The sequence below is a fragment of the Mustela putorius genome, unplaced genomic scaffold (assembly GCF_011764305.1).
Source record: "Mustela putorius furo isolate JIRA1106 unplaced genomic scaffold, ASM1176430v1.1 tig00537350_pilon_pilon_pilon, whole genome shotgun sequence".
NCBI classification, from domain to species: domain Eukaryota; kingdom Metazoa; phylum Chordata; class Mammalia; order Carnivora; family Mustelidae; genus Mustela; species Mustela putorius.
Window position 1 is genome coordinate 19198405 of NW_025422471.1, and position 18888 is coordinate 19217292.

At 39.0% G+C, this 18888-nt stretch overlaps 1 protein-coding gene across 4 annotated transcripts in view; it reads right to left on the reverse strand.

Moving 5' to 3' along the window:
- VCAN (versican) overlaps positions 1–18888 on the reverse strand; it is a 117571-nt gene that overhangs the window by 78386 nt on the left and 20297 nt on the right. For all 4 annotated transcript variants that reach the window (XM_045074464.1, XM_004759123.3, XM_004759125.3 and 1 more), the window contains exons 4-5: positions 16354–16528; positions 16142–16269 (exon numbers count right to left, since the gene is read on the reverse strand). In XM_045074464.1, coding sequence (XP_044930399.1) covers positions 16142–16269; positions 16354–16528 — 303 coding nt within the window. The remainder of the gene's footprint in view (positions 1–16141; positions 16270–16353; positions 16529–18888) is intronic.

Genomic DNA, 18888 nt, shown 5'->3' on the forward strand with positions numbered 1-18888 from the left:
GATCTCATTCCTTCCCACTGACAGAGCAGTAAGATTTTAATTAGAGTGAGAAAGAAGTTCTAAAAAATTTCTGGATGTCTGAGTCTTCAAAATATGTGAGATTGAATGTGTTATTTGATTTGACAGGCACAGTATGGCTGCAGGTCAACACAGGACGATCAGCCTAGTTTGGCTTTTTTTTTTCTTTTTACTTTTCACAGATGAAAGGTAAATGGCCACTGTATTTCCTAAGAAGCTCTTTCAGTTCAGAACTCAAAAAGATCCTGACATTAAAACCTTAGAGCAAATGACCGTCACACGCTTCAAGGGATGTATATCATGGCAAGTCTACTTATGGTAAGATTATAAATGAAAGGGTCTATATATAGAAAATCTTAAGAATGCCATTAAAAAACTATTAGAACAAATAAACAAGTTCAGCAGAGTTGCAGGATACAAGGTACAAGACCAATATATAAATGCATTTCCATTTACTTCCCACAAACAGAAAAAGAAATAAAGAAAACTCCATTTTCATTTGCATTAAAAATAACAAAATATTTAGGATGAAATTTGAGAAAAGTACTGTAAAATTTATACTCTGAAAGGTATAAAACACTGATGAAAGAAATTAAAGACAGTCTTTTTTTTTAAAGATTTTATTTATTTATTTGACAGACAGAGATCACAAGTAGACAGAGAGGCAGGCAGAGAAAGAGGAGGAAGCAGGCTCCCCGCTGAGCAGAGAGCCTGAAGAGGGGCTTGATCCCAGGACACTGGGATCATGACCTGAGCTGAAGGCAGAGGCTTTAACCCACTGAGCCACTCAGGTGCCCCAAAGACAGTCTTAAGAACGAAAAAAATCCCATATTCATGGATCAGAAGATTTATTATGGTTTTAGATGGCAATACTCTTCAAATTGATCTAGAGATTCAACACAATCCCTATCAGAAGCCCAGCTGGCCTCTTTGTAGAAATGGAGAAGCTGATCCTAAAATTCATATGAGAACTCAAGGAACCCAGAATAACTAAAATGATTTTGAAAAAGAACACAGAGGTCTCATACTTTCCAATTTCAAAATTTACTACAAAGCAATAGTAATCAAGACAATGTGGGGCTGACATAAGTACAGACACATAGATCAATGGAATAGAATGGAAAGTCCAGAAACAAACACATATATCTATGATGAGTTGATTTTCAAAAAGGTGCCAAGGCCATTAAATAGGGGAAAGAATAGCCTTTTCAACAAATGGTGCGGGGACAACTAGATGTCCACATGCTAAAAAATGAATCTGGACTCTTAACTCATACTACATACAAAATTAACTCAAAATTAATCAAAAGAAAAGTAAAACTTAAAACTTGTAAAACTTGTAGAAGAAAATACAGAAGCAAGCCTTCATGACTGAGGATTTGGCAGTGTTTTCTTAGATATGACATCAAAAGTACAAACAAACAAGAACATATAGCTAAACTGGACTTCATTAAAATTCAAAAATTTTGCATGTCAAAGCACCCTACTGAGAAAGTAAAAACGACAACTCATGGAATGGGAAAAAATAGGTGCAAATCTTCTGAGAAGAGGCTTTAATCTAGAGTATATAAAGAACTCTTGTGACTCAACAACAAAAAGACATTCCAGTTACAAATGGGTAAAGGTTCTCAACAGACATTTCTTTTTTTTTTAAAGTGAGGTTTCATTGACATACATTATATTCATTTCAGGGGTACAACATGATGATTGAATATTTGTATATATTGCAAAATGATCACTATAGTAAGTCTAATTAATATCCATTACCACACATTGTAACTATATCTGTAACTGATATTTTTTCTTATGATGAGAACTTTTAATTTTTACTCTCTGGGCAACTTTCAGATATGCAATATAATATAATTAACTATGGTTGCCATGGTGTATATTACATCATCATGACTTGTTCATTTTATAACTAGACTGGAATAGACATTTCTCTGAGAAGATATATAAATGGTCAATAAGCGCACGGAAAGTCGCTTAACATCATTAGCCATAAAAGAAGTACAAATTAAAACCACAATGAAATATTATTGCACACATGTTAGGATGGTTGCAATCAAAATCTCAGATAAAAACAAGTGTGGGCAAGGATGGGAAAGAACCAGGATCCCATGATAGTGCTGGTGAGAACTGAAAATGGTGTGGCCACACTGGAAAACAGGCTAGCAGTTCCTCAAAAAGTTAAAAACAGAATTACCATTTAATCCAGCAATTCTAATCATTACAACACAATGAATAAACAATCATTACTCAAGAATTAAGATATTCTTATTGGAGAAATCAGAGATTTAGGAGAGCATGAAGAACATTTTCTCTCTTCTTGGTTGTTAAGACTACTGCTCTGCTGGGGTATTCTGTGGTGGCCACAAGAGTTTACCACAGTGGAATAGGAAAAAGGGTATATCCCATTATGGCAAAAAGAAGAGTTAAAAAAAGGAAATACTTGGGGCGCCTGGGTGGCTCAGTAGGTTAAGCCTCTGCCTTCAGCTCAGGTCATCTTAGGGTTCTGGGATTGAGCCCTGTGTTGGGCTCTCTGCTCAACCGGGAGTCTGCTTCCCCTTCTCTCTCTGCCTGCCTCTCTCTCTACTTGTAATTTCTCTCTCTGTCAAATAAATAAATAAAATCTTTATTAAAAAAAAAAAAAAGGAAATACTTGACAAGGTTTTCACAAAGATTGAGTTATATAATAATACAACCAAACAATAAATGGTTTCCTTCCTTACCTTACCCATGGAGCTACTTCACAGTCAGCCTATGGAAATCATTGTACTGAATGAGGATATCATTTTCCAGAGGGGCTGCCATTGTGCCATGCCTGGTCGCTTTCCTCACTGACTCTTAGCTACACTGTTCAAAACTCCCAAGGTCAGTTTCAGGTGCCTAGCAGGACATGTTAATTTCCAAAGCCTATGTAAAAAGCCACAGCCACAGCTATGATGTATGGTTCTACACATTCTACAGAGAATAAATGAAAAGATTTCAGCATCTTCTAGCACCAAACCAGAGTGAACTAAAGTGAAGAGGTTCTGTAATCCAGAATCAATATTTGAATCATCCACTGAACCACAGTGAGCAGGAAGCTCTTCTAGCTGACGTGGGACTTTTTAACTGAAAAAGACCAGTATCACTAATTCTTAGATCACTCCCACTGGTGAAATATTTTGTAGATTATATCCTGTGAATCCCATTAAAATTAAAAGTCAATCTGAGAGGGGAGCCTGGGTGGCTCAGTGGGTTAAAGCCTCTGCCTTTGGCGCAGGTCACGATCCCAGAGTCCTGGGATCAAGCCTCGCATCAGGCTCTCTGCTCAGCGGGGAGCCTGCTTCCTCCCTCTCTCTCTGCCTGCCTCTTTGCCTACTTGTGATCTCTATCAAATAAATAAATAAAATCTTAAAAAAAAAAAAGTCAACCCAAGAATCTACAAGCAGGAAGTCACACAATTCCCAGATTTGATATCTGATTTTTGTCCAATCAAAGCCTCCCAAAAAAGCCTGAATCTTTAAGTTCTGCTTAAGACCTGTTTAATGACATTTGGGCCTTTACCTAAATTCTTAGCTAAAATCTAAAGGAGAACATATGATAACAAAAAGGAAAGGTTATTTTTTGGTTCTAGGCATAGAAGTATTACATGGTCATGAAGGTGATAGAAATATCTTGGATTTTGACATGAGGAAACACTATAAAAATTAACCTGTAAATTGCCAGTAGGAACAAAGGAACCAATCCCAATGATTGGCTAGGGTGGCAAGAAAGGAAAATTACTGTGAGAAGCTGGAAAAGAGAAAAAAGTATCTCTAGGAAGGAATTCTAATGGACGCCATGGAAAAGAATGACAGGAGCAATTCAGTGAGAAAAATTCATACCATGGTGATCCAATACAGATTAAAAAAATAGATTCTTAGTAAATTTGGTGAACAAAGTGAAGCATTTTTTTTTCAAATATTATAGAAATGGAAGGGTAGTGGTATTGTATTCCAAAAGAGACAAAGTCTGAAGAAATAATACAATTACCACCAAGTATTTCTTGAGTAACTATTATGTTTGTATTAATGGAATAGATCTTTCATTGTGATTGAGAGGGGCAGAGAAGATGTGTATGGCCTCTTCTCTATCATCAATTATAGAAGTTTTGCAACACAAAACAAACAGATCACATTTTGCATTCTGTGACTAAAACGCAACTAAAGGACAGTTAAATGCCAAACACGTGGAACTAACTCTATGAGAAGACCAGTTCAGACTAAGGGAATCCTGTGATCTGGAAGAGCCAAAGATAGGCTCTTGGAGGTAATAAGTTTTCAGGCACAGGAAAGAGCAGAGTGTTGGAAAGCTGAGGGGTCTATGTGCTCGGAGAGGACCAAAGCAGAACTGCAGGTAGGAGCAAATGCAGAGCCTGTGGAGGGCCCATGCACGTGTCATGTTGGAAAGAGGGAGACAAGGTTGAACTGGTTATTCTCCAGCCAGGTTTGAGGGACTTCAAAGCTCATGCAATGTTTATGCTTGAGGAGGAAGATGACAGAAATCTCAACCACAGGATGTTGAGTAGAAGAAGAACATGGACATGGTGTTGGAGCGCTTTGATGGTTGTGAAACAGGCCCTTTGAAGGTCTGTTAAAGGCACAGGGATTATCTGTGAGAATCAAAACCACAGATGAGAAACAGAAATGATTCAAAAACTAGAAACATGGGTATGGAAATCAGAAGAGGATTCAGGGCTAAACAAGAAAAACCAGAAACTAATATTTCCATTTTCACTTATTTGTTATCTTGGTGTACTTTCATGACCCATTCATCCCAAAAGGCATTTGATTTTCAGTTTACCTGCAAGAACAAATTTGACATTTAACAAACTAATAAGGACACTGGAGCAATGAAAATTTGGGAAGCAGGTAGAGGAGCAGTTAAGCCTGGATAGAGGTGAAGTTCTCCAAGGGGTAAGTGCAAAGCAAAGTGAGTAGAGTGGGCACTTTTAGGCTGGAGGTTAATTCAGTAATTCAAAATTTATTCAACTCTATCTGTGGAGCATGGACATAGTAGGGATATACATGGTTCCTTCCCTCCTAGAAGCCACAGTCTTTTTTTTTACTTAAGATTTTTTTTAATTTTTTATTTATTTGACAAACAGAGATCACAAGTAGGCAGAGAGGCAGGCAGAGACAGAGGAGGAAGCAGGCTCCCTGCTAAGCAGAGAGCCCGATGCGGGGCTCAATCCCAGGACCCTGGGATCATGACCCGAGCCAAAGGCAGAGGCTTAACCCACTGAGCCACCCAGGTGCCCCTAGAAGCCACAGTCTTATGGGAGAGTTAGAGGCATACGCAAACATTTGGGGGTGGTTATAGTCATATAATCAAGATTTGGAGATGTAAAGGTGAGAAAGATCAACTAGGACTTAGGAAGAGGATATGAGATGAAGGAGAAAGCCCATAATACAGACACATCAAAGTGCTGGGAACCTTACGTGAAAGCCACGAAATCAGAATAGTAGGGTACTAGTATTCCAGGAGAAGTAACAGCCAAAGGGTAGAGTTGCAGAGAAAATACAGGCCACGGAAGGATGAGATGTAAGTCCCCAAGTTTGCCTATATCAGAGGTGCAAGGAGCTCTTAGATCAGTCATCTGTCAGGTCTAGGTCTGAGACTGGAAGTATTGACTCATTTGCAAGGAAACTAAGCAGGTCACCCGTGAAAATGAAAGCAGTCTGACCTCACCTATCACCATTCTTTCCAACATTCTCTTATTGATCTTATTTAGGATAGTCTTTTGTTTGTTTTGTTTTTGTTTTATTTTTCTATGACACACATACTTCCTATCAAACTGCCAGTTTTAGCACAGAAATGCATTAATTCACAAAGCACTCTCAGAATTATTTAAATGTCCCACTGGCATGACCTCCTACGGGGAATCAGATACTAGATTAATTCCTGAACACTGTTAGTCAAGAATATAATATTCTAATCAGAGAATAAACTTATGTTAAACTATTTAGGAGGGATAACACAAAAGAATTCTATTTTTGCCACTGTATTAATTTTAATTCTTCAGTAATATTTAAGCAATTTATTGTATTCAAAATGCTTTGACATGAAAGTCATCCTTCTCATAAAGTGAGCCATTTTCAGTTATTTTCTATATACTTCAAAGCACCATGACTGAAACTTTGACAGAGCTTTGCACTCAGAACATCTCAGAAAAATTCTAGTTTGTTTTTTCAAAGATCTTTTTTTTTTTTAATTTGACAGACAGAGATCACAAGTAGGCAGAGGCAGGCAGAGAGAGAGAGGAGGAAGCAGGCTCCCTGCTGAGCAGAAAGCCTGATGCAGGGCAGCGGGGCTCAACTCCAGGGTCCTGAGATCATAACCTGAGCTGAAGGCAGAGGTTTTAACCCACTGAGCCACCCAAGAGCCCCTGAAAAATTCTAGTTTTAAGAAAATTCAAGAGAAGAAATTTTACAGTCTGTCAGGATTGTTTCTACATTTTGTAGTATTCATTATCAGAAAAAATTTCCTTATATTGACCCTAATTCACGGAGTTGCAATTTTAAGTCATTTCTTCTTTTTATGAATTCAGAGGAAATAAAACCTTTCATATAACCATCATCTATATTTATTGAGCAGTTAGTTTGAGACACCCACTGTGATAAAAGCTTTACACATTAACTCACTTCATCTTCATACCTTAATTAAAAAGTAAATATTCTAATTGTCCCCATGTCAGAGGAAAAGAAACTGAAACAGAGGTAAAGCCTTGCTCAGGATCTCACAATTAGTAAGTAACAGAGCTGGCATTCAGTTGAGGTCCTTTCTGTTCTTAATCACAGGGACCTTAACTGCCTCCCTAGACTCCTCTCTCAGCATTGTCTTGATCACTCCTAAATAACTCCAATCCTTGACTCAATTTTCTAAACTGTATAATCATCTCAACTCTATTCTAAATGCTCTCAAAGTTTTCCAAAACTACGTTTCCGGGAAACTCAAATTAAACTTTCTAATAAGGAACCCTCTCAATGTTTTCCAAAGCTACCTTACCAGGAAACACAGATTAAATTTTCTAATAAGGATTATTTTGTGATTACACTATCTTAATTTCTAGATTTCCCACTTTAGAATCTTGATTCCCTTAATTTCTTGGTAACAGTGTTCTGTTACTGAATCATGGCTAATAAGCCAACACAATATCTAGACCATTTCCAAGAATACAGGTTAATACTGGAATCCTGGTTTGTGGATATAGCTAATACAATAGCTGTTTTACATTTAGTAAGTTATTTTTAAAAATAGAATTGAATATCGTATTTGTATGTATATCTGTGCTATAATCACCATCTTAGAATATGAACCAGATTAGTTTTTTTTCCTCCCTTAAACTAGCTGGATCTAACAGAGTATAATTATTTGACTTTTATAAAGAAATATATACATCAGAATGAATATGACATTATTCAAGAAGAAAGAGGAAAAAAGGGTTGACATTCTATCAACTAAATATCTTTCATTTTAAATGACTAAATTAAAACAAATTAATTACCATTTTAAACTATGCTATTTATTTTATACTTAATTGACTTTTTCATGAGCCATCTGGAATAATTTGGCTTCTGATCTAAAGTTATTGCGCCTTAGTTCATATCTGGCTATGTGTTCCATCACATGCATTCTGACTGCATCAATATCTCTATTTTTTGATGTCTCTCACACACACTTAGCTGTCAAAAACACAATAAAATAGAGGTGGCAATTATGATACCCATGAATACAGTGATAAATCTCTCTCACGAGGAAGGTTGGCTTACTTTCAAATAATCTGTCATCGATGTGGCAATTGAAACATCAGATGTAACTTTATATAGTCAACTTTCCACAAGAGTTTTTTATCAATTCAGAGTTCAGCCAATGGCCTTTACTTCAAAGAGAGACACACACTTCAGTAAAGGAGGAGGGAGACCTTTACAAGAGTGATCTTTTGATCTTCCTCATTCATCCCCAGTCGCACAGGCCTTTCTAACCTCCCCCACCATACCAGTCCAATTTCAGGTCAAGAAAGAAAAGATCAGTGTCCAAAGATTTGCAGATTACTCCAAGGGACAACAAACAAGGAAGAGAAAATTTCTAGAACAATGTCATTGTAAAAATACTGAATATCCTTCAGAACTGGGGGCACCTGGGTGGCTCAGCGGGTTAAAGCCTTTGCCTTTGGCTCAGGTCATGATCCCAGGGTCCTGGGATTGAGCCCTACATCAGGTCGCTGCTCAGCAGGGAGCCTGCTTCCTCCTTTCTCTCTGCCTGCCTCTCTGCCTACTTGTGATCTCTGTCTGTCAAATAAATAAATAAAATCTTAAAAAAAAAAAAAGCCTGTTAAATTCCTTCTATAAAACAATGAAAAGCCGGAGGAGGAGTCAAGATGGCGGAGAAGTAGCAAGCTGAGACTGCTTCAGCTAGCCGGAGATCAGCTAGATAGCTTATCTAAAGATTGCAAACACCTGAAAATCCATCGGCAGATCGAAGAGAAGAAGAACAGCAATTCTGGAAACAGAAAAACAACCACTTTCTGAAAGGTAGGACCGGCGGAGAAGTGAATCCAAAGCGACGGGAAGATAGACCCCGGGGGGAGGGGCCGGCTCCCGGCAAGCGGTGGAGCAACCGCGCACAAAATCAGGACTTTTAAAAGTCTGTTCCGCTGAGGGACATCGCTCCAGAGGCTAAACCGGGGCGAAGCCCACGCGGGGTCAGCGTGGCCTCAGGTCCCGCAGGGTCACAGGAGGATCGGGGGTGTCTGAGTGACGCAGAGCTTGCGGGTATTGGAACGGGAAAGACGGCTACAGAGACAGAGCTGACAGTAAGCTCACAACTCGGTGTTACCTTGAACCGGTCGCAGGCTCGGTGAGCTCGGAGCGCGGCCGGAGGTCAGGCAGACGGGAGTAACTGGGCGCTGTTCTCTGAGGGCGCACTGAGGAGTGGGGCCCTGGGCTCTCGGCTCCTCCGGGCCGGAGACCAGGAGGCCGCCATTTGTATTCCCGTCCTCTGGAACTCTACGGAAAGCGCTCAGGGAACAAAAGCTCCTAAAAGCAAACCCAAGCGGATTACTCACCCCGGCCCCGGGTAAGGGCGGTGTAATTCCGCCTGGGGCAAAGACACTTGAGAATCACTACAACAGGCCCCTCCCCCAGAAGATCAACAAGAAATCCAGCCGAGACCAAGTTCACTTACCAAGGAGTGCGGTTTCAATACCAAGGAGAGCAGCAGAATTCCAGAGGAGGAGAAAGCCAAGCACGGAACTCATGGCTTTTTTCCTGTGATTTTTTTTTAGTCTTGCAGTTAATTTAATTTTTTCTTTTTCATTTTTTTTTTTTCTCGCCTTCGGGTAAAATTTTTTTTTTTTAACTGTTACCTTTTTCTTTTTTAACGATTTTTTACTAGTTTATCTAATATATATATATATTTTTACATTTTTCTTAGGTGTTTTCTTTTTTTAAAAATTCTTTTCTTTTTATTTTTTTTTTCTTTTCTTTTTGTTTTTTTTTTTCTTTCTTTCTTCTTTCTTCCTTTTTGAACCTCTTTTTATCCCCTTTCTCCCCACTCACGATTTTGGATCTCTTCTAATTTGGTTAAAGCATATTTTCCTGGGGTTGTTGCCACCCTTTAGTATTTTACTTGCCCCTTCATTTACTCTTATCTGGACAAAATGACAAGACGTAAAAATTCAACACAAAAAAAAGAACAAGAGGCAGTACCGAAGGCTAGGGACCTAATCAATACAGACATCGGTAATATGTCAGATCTAGAGTTCAGAATGACAATTCTCAAGGTTCTAGCCGGGCTCGAAAAAGGCATGGAAGATATTAGAGAAACCCTCTCGAGAGATATAAAAGCCCTTTCTGGAGAAATAAAAGAACTAAAATCTAACCAAGTTGAAATCAAAAAAGCTATTAATGAGGTGCAATCAAAAATGGAGGCTCTAACTGCTAGGATAAATGAGGCAGAAGAAAGAATTAGTGATATAGAAGACCAAATGACAGAGAATAAAGAAGCTGAGCAAAAGAGGGACAAACAGCTACTGGACCACGAGGGGAGAATTCGAGAGATAAGTGACACCATAAGACGAAACAACATTAGAATAATTGGGATTCCAGAAGAAGAAGAAAGTGAGAGGGGAGCAGAAGGTATACTGGAGAGAATTATTGGGGAGAATTTCCCCAATATGGCAAAGGGAACGAGCATCAAAATTCAGGAGGTTCAGAGAATGCCCCTCAAAATCAATAAGAATAGGCCCACACCCCCGTCACCTAATAGTAAAATTTACAAGTCTCAATGACAAAGAGAAAATCCTGAAAGCAGCCCGGGAAAAGAAGTCTGTAACATACAATGGTAAAAATATTAGATTGGCAGCTGACTTATCCACAGAGACCTGGCAGGCCAGAAAGAGCTGGCATGATATTTTCAGAGCACTAAACGAGAAAAACATGCAGCCAAGAATACTATATCCAGCTAGGCTATCATTGAAAATAGAAGGAGAGATTAAAAGCTTCCAGGACAAACAACAACTGAAAGAATTTGCAAATACCAAACCAGCTCTACAGGAAATATTGAAAGGGGTCCTCTAAGCAAAGAGAGAGCCTACAAGTGGTAGATCAGAAAGGAACAGAGACCATATATAGTAACAGTCACCTTACAGGCAATACAATGGCACTAAATTCATATCTCTCAATAGTTACCCTGAATGTGAATGGGCTAAATGCCCCTGTCAAAAGACACAGGGTATCAGAATGGATAAAAAAAAACCCATCTATATGTTGCCTCCAAGAAACACATTTTAAGCCCGAAGACACCTCCAGATTTAAAGTGAGGGGGTGGAAAAGAATTTACCATGCTAATGGACATCAGAAGAAAGCAGGAGTGGCAATCCTTATATCAGATCAATTAGATTTTAAGCCTAAGACTATAATAAGAGATGAGGAAGGACACTATATCATACTCAAAGGGTCTGTCCAACAAGAAGATTTAACAATTTTAAATATCTATGCCCCCAATGTGGGAGCAGCCAACTATATAAACCAATTAATAATAAAATCAAAGAAACACATCAACCATAATACAATAATAGTAGGGGACTTTAACACTCCCCTCACTGAAATGGACAGGTCATCCAAGCAAAAGATCAGCAAGGAAATAAAGACCTTAAACGACACACTGGACCAGATGGACATCACAGATATATTCAGAATATTTCATCCCAAAGCAACAGAATACACATTCTTCTCTAGTGCACATGGAACATTCTCAAGAATAGATCACATCCTCGGTCCTAAATCAGGACTCAACCGGTATCAAAAGATTGGGATCATTCCCTGCATATTTTCAGACCACAATGCTCTAAAGCTAGAACTCAACCACAAAAAGAAGTTTGGAAAGAACCCAAATACATGGAGACTAAACAGTATCCTTCTAAAAAATGAATGGGTCAACCGGGAAATTAAAGAAGAATTGAAAAAAATCATGGAAACAAATGATAATGAAAATACAACGGTTCAAAATCTGTGGGACACAACAAAGGCAGTCTTGAGAGGAAAATATATAGCGGTACATGCCTTTCTCAAGAAACAAGAAAGGTCTCAGGTACACAACCTAACCCTACACCTAAAGGAGCTGGAGAAAGAACAAGAAAGAAACCCTAAGCCCAGCAGGAGAAGAGAAATCATAAAGATCAGAGCAGAAATCAATGAAATAGAAACCAAAAAAAACAATAGAACAAATCAACGAAAGTAGGAGCTGGTTCTTTGAAAGAATTAATAAAATTGATAAACCCCTGGCCCGACTTATCAAAAAGAAAAGAGAAAGGACCCAAATAAATAAAATCATGAATGAAAGAGGAGAGATCACAACTAACACCAAAGAAATACAAACTATTATAAGAACATACTATGAGCAACTCTACGGCAATAAATTCGACAATCTGGAAGAAATGGATGCATTCCTAGAAACATATAAACTACCACAACTGAACCAGGAAGAAATAGAAAGCCTGAACAGACCCATAACCAGTAAGGAGATTGAAACAGTCATTAAAAATCTCCAAACAAACAAAAGCCCAGGGCCAGACGGCTTCCCGGGGAAATTCTACCAAACATTTAAAGAAGAACTAATTCCTATTCTCCTGAAACTGTTCCAAAAAATAGAAATGGAAGGAAAACTTCCAAACTCATTTTATGAGGCCAGCATCACCTTGATCCCAAAACCAGACAAGGATCCCACCAAAAAAGAGAGCTATAGACCGATATCCTTGATGAACACAGATGCGAAAATACTCAACAAAATACTAGCCAATAGGATTCAACAGTACATTAAAAAGATTATTCACCACGACCAAGTGGGATTTATTCCAGGGCTGCAAGGTTGGTTCAACATCCGCAAATCAGTCAATGTGATACAACACATCAATAAAAGAAAGAACAAGAACCATATGATACTCTCAATAGATGCTGAAAAAGCATTTGACAAAGTACAACATCCCTTCCTGATCAAAACTCTTCAAAGTGTAGGAATAGAGGGCACATACCTCAATATCATCAAAGCCATCTATGAAAAACCCACCGCAAATATCATTCTCAATGGAGAAAAACTGAAAGCTTTTCCGCTAAGGTCAGGAACACGGCAGGGATGTCCATTATCACCACTGCTATTCAACATCGTACTAGAGGTCCTAGCCTCAGCAATCAGACAACAAAAGGAAATTAAAGGCATCCAAATCAGCAAAGAAGAAGTCAAATTATCACTCTTCGCAGATGATATGATACTATATGTGGAAAACCCAAAAGACTCCACTCCAAAACTGCTAGAACTTATACAGGAATTCAGTAAAGTGTCAGGATATAAAATCAATGCACAGAAATCAGTTGCATTTCTCTCTACACCAACAGCAAGACAGAAGAAAGAGATATTAAGGAGTCAATCCCATTTACAATTGCATCCAAAACCATAAGATACCTAGGAATAAACCTAACCAAAGAGACACAGAATCTATACTCAGAAAACTATAAAGTACTCATGAAAGAAATTGAGGAAGACACAAAGAAATGGAAAAATGTTCCATGCTCCTGGATTGGAAGAATAAATATTGTGAAAATGTCTATGCTACCTAAAGCAATCTACACATTTAATGCAATTCCTATCAAAGTACCATCCATCTTTTTCAAAGAAATGGAACAAATAATTCTAAAATTTATATGGAACCAGAAAAGACCTCGAATAGCCAAAGGGATATTGAAAAAGAAAGCCAACGTTGGTGGCATCACAATTCCGGACTTCAAGCTCTATTACAAAGCTGTCATCATCAAGACAGCATGGTACTGGCACAAAAACAGACACATAGATCAATGGAACAGAATAGAGAGCCCAGAAATAGACCCTCAACTCTATGGTCAACTAATCTTCGACAAAGCAGGAAAGAATGTCCAATGGAAAAAAGAGACAGCCTTTTCAATAAATGGTGCTGGGAAAATTGGACAGCCACATGCAGAAAAATGAAATTGGACCATTTCCTTACACCACACACAAAAATAGACTCAAAATGGATGAAGGACCTCAATGTACGAAAGGAATCCATCAAAATCCTTGAGGAGAACACGGGCAGCAACCTCTTCGACCTCTGCCGCAGCAACATCTTCCTAGGAACAATGCAAAAGGCAAGGGAAGCAAGGGAAAAAATGAACTACTGGGATTTCATCAAGATCAAAAGCTTTTGCACAGCAAAGGAAACAGTTAACAAAATCAAAAGACAACTGACAGAATGGGAGAAGATATTTGCAAACGACATATCAGATAAAGGACTAGTGTCCAGAATCTATAAAGAACTTAGCAAACTCAACACCCAAAGAACAAATAATCCAATCAAGAAATGGGCAGAAGACATGAACAGACATTTCTGCAAAGAAGACATCCAGATGGCGAACAGACACATGAAAAAGTGCTCCATATCACTCGGCATCAGGGAAATACAAATCAAAACCACAATGAGATATCACCTCACACCAGTCAGAATGGCTAAAATCAACAAGTCAGGAAATGACAGATGCTGGCGAGGATGCGGAGAAAGGGGAACCCTCCTACACTGTTGGTGGGAATGCAAGCTGGTGCAGCCACTCTGGAAAACAGCATGGAGGTTCCTCAAAATGTTGAAAATAGAACTGCCCTATGACCCAGCAATTGCACTATTGGGTATTTACCCTAAAGATACAAATGTAGTGATCCAAAGGGACACATGCACCCGAATGTTTATAGCAGCAATGTCCACAATAGCCAAACTATGGAAAGAACCTAGATGTCCATCAACAGATGAATGGATCAAGAAGATGTGGTATATATACACAATGGAATACTATGCAGCCATCAAAAGAAATGAAATCTTGCCATTTGCAACGACGTGGATGGAACTAGAGCGTATCATGCTTAGCGAAATAAGTCAATCAGAGAAAGACAACTATCATATGATCTCCCTGATATGAGGAAGTGGTGATGCAACATGGAGGCTTAAGTGGGTAGAAGAAGAATAAATGAAACAAGATGGGATTGGGAGGGAGACAAACCATAAGTGACTCTTAATCTCACAAAACAAACTGAGGGTTGCCGGGGGGAGGGGGTTTGGGAGAAGGGGATGGGATTATGGACATTGGGGAGGGTATGTGATCTGGTGAGTGCTGTGAAGTGTGTAAACCTGGTGATTCACAGACCTGTACCCCTGGGGATAAAAATATATGTTTATAAAAATAAAAAAATTAAAAAAAAAAAAAAAAAAAAAACAATGAAAAGCCTTTTTACTCTGCTCACAGAAATTTCAGTCAGTGCTTGAATTAGTTATACTGATTCTTCTGCCTTTCTCTTTCAACATTTATGTGCCCAAACAAAAACATTCAAATTCTGTGTGTGTATATATATTTTTTATATCCAAAATTCAATGTGCATATCATATATATATCATAGGATGGGTTTGGTATGTTTTCCCTTTGTCTCTATAAAAAAAGGAAATTGCTAGTATCTGAAGTTCTCATTTAGAAAATACATTTATCAGTTTTAAAGTAAAGTTATAATAAGAATGGTAAGATGCTAGGGAACCACAATTAAGCCAGCCTGCTTATTCAAATTTAGTCAGGTCATTAGGAAAATATAAGCTGCTTAGTTCATAGCTTTCAGTCTCTGAGGTGGTTTATTCAAGTCACAGAATCATAGAATTTTAATGTTGGAAGGGACCATGGAAATTATCTAGTCCAACGTCTTTATTTTACACATAAGAAAACTGAGATTATCCTTTCTATATGTACCCAGCCAAAATTAAAAGTGTAACTCAATTCAAAACTCCCCTTTATATAGTTCGACTTTAGGCTGCCTGTTAATAAAAAGGAGACCCTATTTCAAAAGTCACAGAAACTTCTGTTCCATGTGTCTTATAATAAAACTGTACTGTGCCCCTTGGGTGCCATCATTGAACTCATACCTGTCTTTAAGAGACTCTAACTCATGCTAAATGAGAAATAATAGAGCCAAACTCATTCGGGCTTTAGACCTCTTAAAAGCAAGGCCTCTGGCTTCATATCCCTAACAACTAGCACAGCACCCAGCATACTACACAGTTGGTTGGTGGTTTCTTTAATGAATGAATGATTGCTCTGAATATTAGTGCAGCAACATTAACAGAAGAACTTGAGAAACCCTCCTGGGCTAGTTTCAGCTATTTAGTTGAGGTTCAGGGTGTTTATCAGCCCTTGGATTCACAGTGGTTTGTCATCACAGGATTTTACCTGAAGTTCTCACAAGAATAGGTACCACCCGTAGAGCCTTCTATTCTTAAGGCTCTAAAAGTGTACTGGAAACAGTCCAATAGCAGCATGCCTGAAAGAAAACCTGCCATTAACTGAAGACATTTCTAACCTGCATAACCATTTGCACACTCCTCCTTCTCTTTCCACTTTAATTTGAGCTTATTTCACCACAATCATACGGTAATTTAAACTAAATGCTGCTGTTTGGAATCCAAACAAGCATGGAAACTTGTTCTATTCCTACGTGCTCCCAGTCTGTCTTCAATTTTCTTAGTTCGAAGGAAGCGTTAGAAATTTAAACATCATACCATCCAGGTGGTCCACGTAGCAGTACACGTCGTACGTTTCATGAGGTGAACGGAATCCGTAGGTCCTGACTCCTTCCTTCCCCATCATATCTCCATAACAGCCTACTCGGGGAGCCCGGATGGGATACCTGGGGAAATAAAGGATGAGTAAGTCGCATTTATCCTTCCTCTCAAATTAATGAATTATAGCCTGTGGCCCCCAGACCTCTCACCTGACGGTCTGATCAGAAAGCCAGCCTGCATCACACTGCTCAAATCCATCTTCATAGGCGGCATAGAGCTGCTCTGGGGTTGCTATGACTGCTCCAACGTCCAAACAAGCCTTCTGTGCAGCCTCAAAATTCAGAGTATACCTGCTAGTCGCCGCTCTGTAGTGAAACACAACCCCTGCCAAGAGAGCAGCAAGCAATTACAGGCAGGTTCAAATATCCCCCCATACTTCTCGAAGATTCTTACCAGAGCAATACATCAGATTCATTGCTCACATGGTCAGAGCAATATGGTGATCTTTCATTTTCACTTGGTATAACACTACACAAAATTATGGTGATGTGAGGAGCCCCAGAAATGCCATTCACCCAGGTGTCCTATTCTGCTCCACTAGAAAGTTTCCCAGACAGAAATTTTCTATTCTCATGAAGACAATATAAAAAAAAGATTTAAGCGATTAAATGCCACTTGGTGGATAGTTGTTCTAATTACAGGTAGTATTCACACTGTCATGGGAACACTGGACAACCAAAGGGAGTCAGTACTGCAGGAGATACAAAGAGTCAAGGGGGCCACAGGATCAACTTTCCCTACTTCATGATTTTACGCTGGGCCAACTCAAGAGAGGCATGTGGAACATTCACCAACACACTTCCTCGAAACATAAAACATTGAGATATTTACTTCCAGAAACAATGTACTGAGAAGGAAAAGACACCGGAATGTGTATGAGTGGGAAGGCTTATTCCTGTCCCTAATTTGTTCCTTAACCATGTATTGAGTTAATCTCCCCCCACTATAAAGTGTAACAGATATTGCTTATGTTACCTGATATGAAAGTCAAATTATGTAAAGACTTTAAAAATGCTGGATCGTCTACTGACCACTACCCAATGTTCATCATACTTACCATCTGGCTAGCATAACTGAGAGTTTATACTAAGACAAATAAAAATGTGTATTTTTTTTAAAGATTCTAGTTATTTATTTGACAGACAGCGATCACAAGTGGGCAGAGAGGCAGGCAGAGAGAGGGGGGGGGAAGCAGGCTCCCCACTGAGCAAAGAGCCTGATGGAGGACTCGATCCTAGGACCCTGGGATCATGACCTAAGCTGAAGGCAGAGGCTTTAGCCCACTGAGCCACCCAGGCATCCCTAAAATGTATGATTTTTATCTCAAAGGACTGAAGTAAAGTTCCCAAAACTCCCCTGAGTTGAAGCTAGACATTTTGGTACTTGCCTCAAATTCCACTTTGCTGTGTGTTGGGAATTGCTGTAATCTAGTGGTTCTTGAACAGTACTCTAGGGCTCAAGGAATTGTCAAAGAGCTAAGGGAAGAGCAGCTGAGGCGTGATTCGGGGGAGGGGTGTAGCTTTGGTCCTCTCCCTCCATTTCAACAGGAGCATCTCTATTTTTAACTGGAGTAAATATGGTGACTCATTTCTACAAGACTTCAAAGTGAGTCAAGGTAAAGTAACTGGGAAGTCACTGGAAAATAGAAATTGGGGCAACTGGGTCTTATGGATGAGACTTTATTAAGAATTATATTGCTGGGGCACCTGGGTGGCTCAGTTGATTGAGTGACTGACTCTTCGCTTCAGCTGAGGTCATGATCTCAGGGTTGTGAGACTGAGTCTGGTGCCAGGTTCTATCCTCAGTGCAAGTCTGCGTAGGATTCTCTCCTTCTCCCTTAGTTCCCCCCCACCTCAAATCAGTCAGTCAATCAATCTATCTACCTACCTATCTTTTTTTTTTTTTAAGATTATATTGCCTAGGACCACTTTTATTTTATTATGCAGTATGAATTTGGTTCCCAAGATACCTTTCACTCTCTTTTTTTCCTAGTGATTCCCTGGGGATAACAACAGTCTATATCCCACAGCCTGACTTCTAGCTATAAGACTGTCTTCCACATGCTCATCAGTAGATTGTTTTCTTCTCCCAAGACAGGTTTGTGCCAATAAAATGACGCAGTGGGACAGACTAGCCACATCACAGAAAAGCACCTCTGGTAAGTGTCAACACAAAAAAGACCTGCATGGTCACCAAGTAGAGGCACTGACAATTAACATTCATTTTCCCATTTCCAATACTGCAATGAAAAATTCATCAGATGCCTTTCAGAAAATTCATACCTCTATAGAACTACTCTAAAATCGTGCTATCTGTTAAGTATGAGATATAGTTTATAATGATCTCTAGGGCTTAAGTAAGAATTTGAATGGTTTTAGATTAGTCTTATGTTGATCAAAGCTTCAAACAGTCCTCTTGGTAATTAAAAATCTTCCATGTCCACTGAACACTGGCAGTAAGGGGGCACAGAGGGGCCTCTAAGAGCAGGGCAGTGAGTATCAGTTGGTATAAATATCTGCAATTGTAGGGATAATTAAAGACCTCATGGGGCTAAGGAGATTAAGTGGAGGATTTTCATTGTTTCAGAGGGGCAAGGGGCAAATCCATTGCTAATTCTTTAATGATGAAAATAGTAAGAAGTTGTTAAACTCCTGTTCGGGATTTAAAAAAAATATATATATATA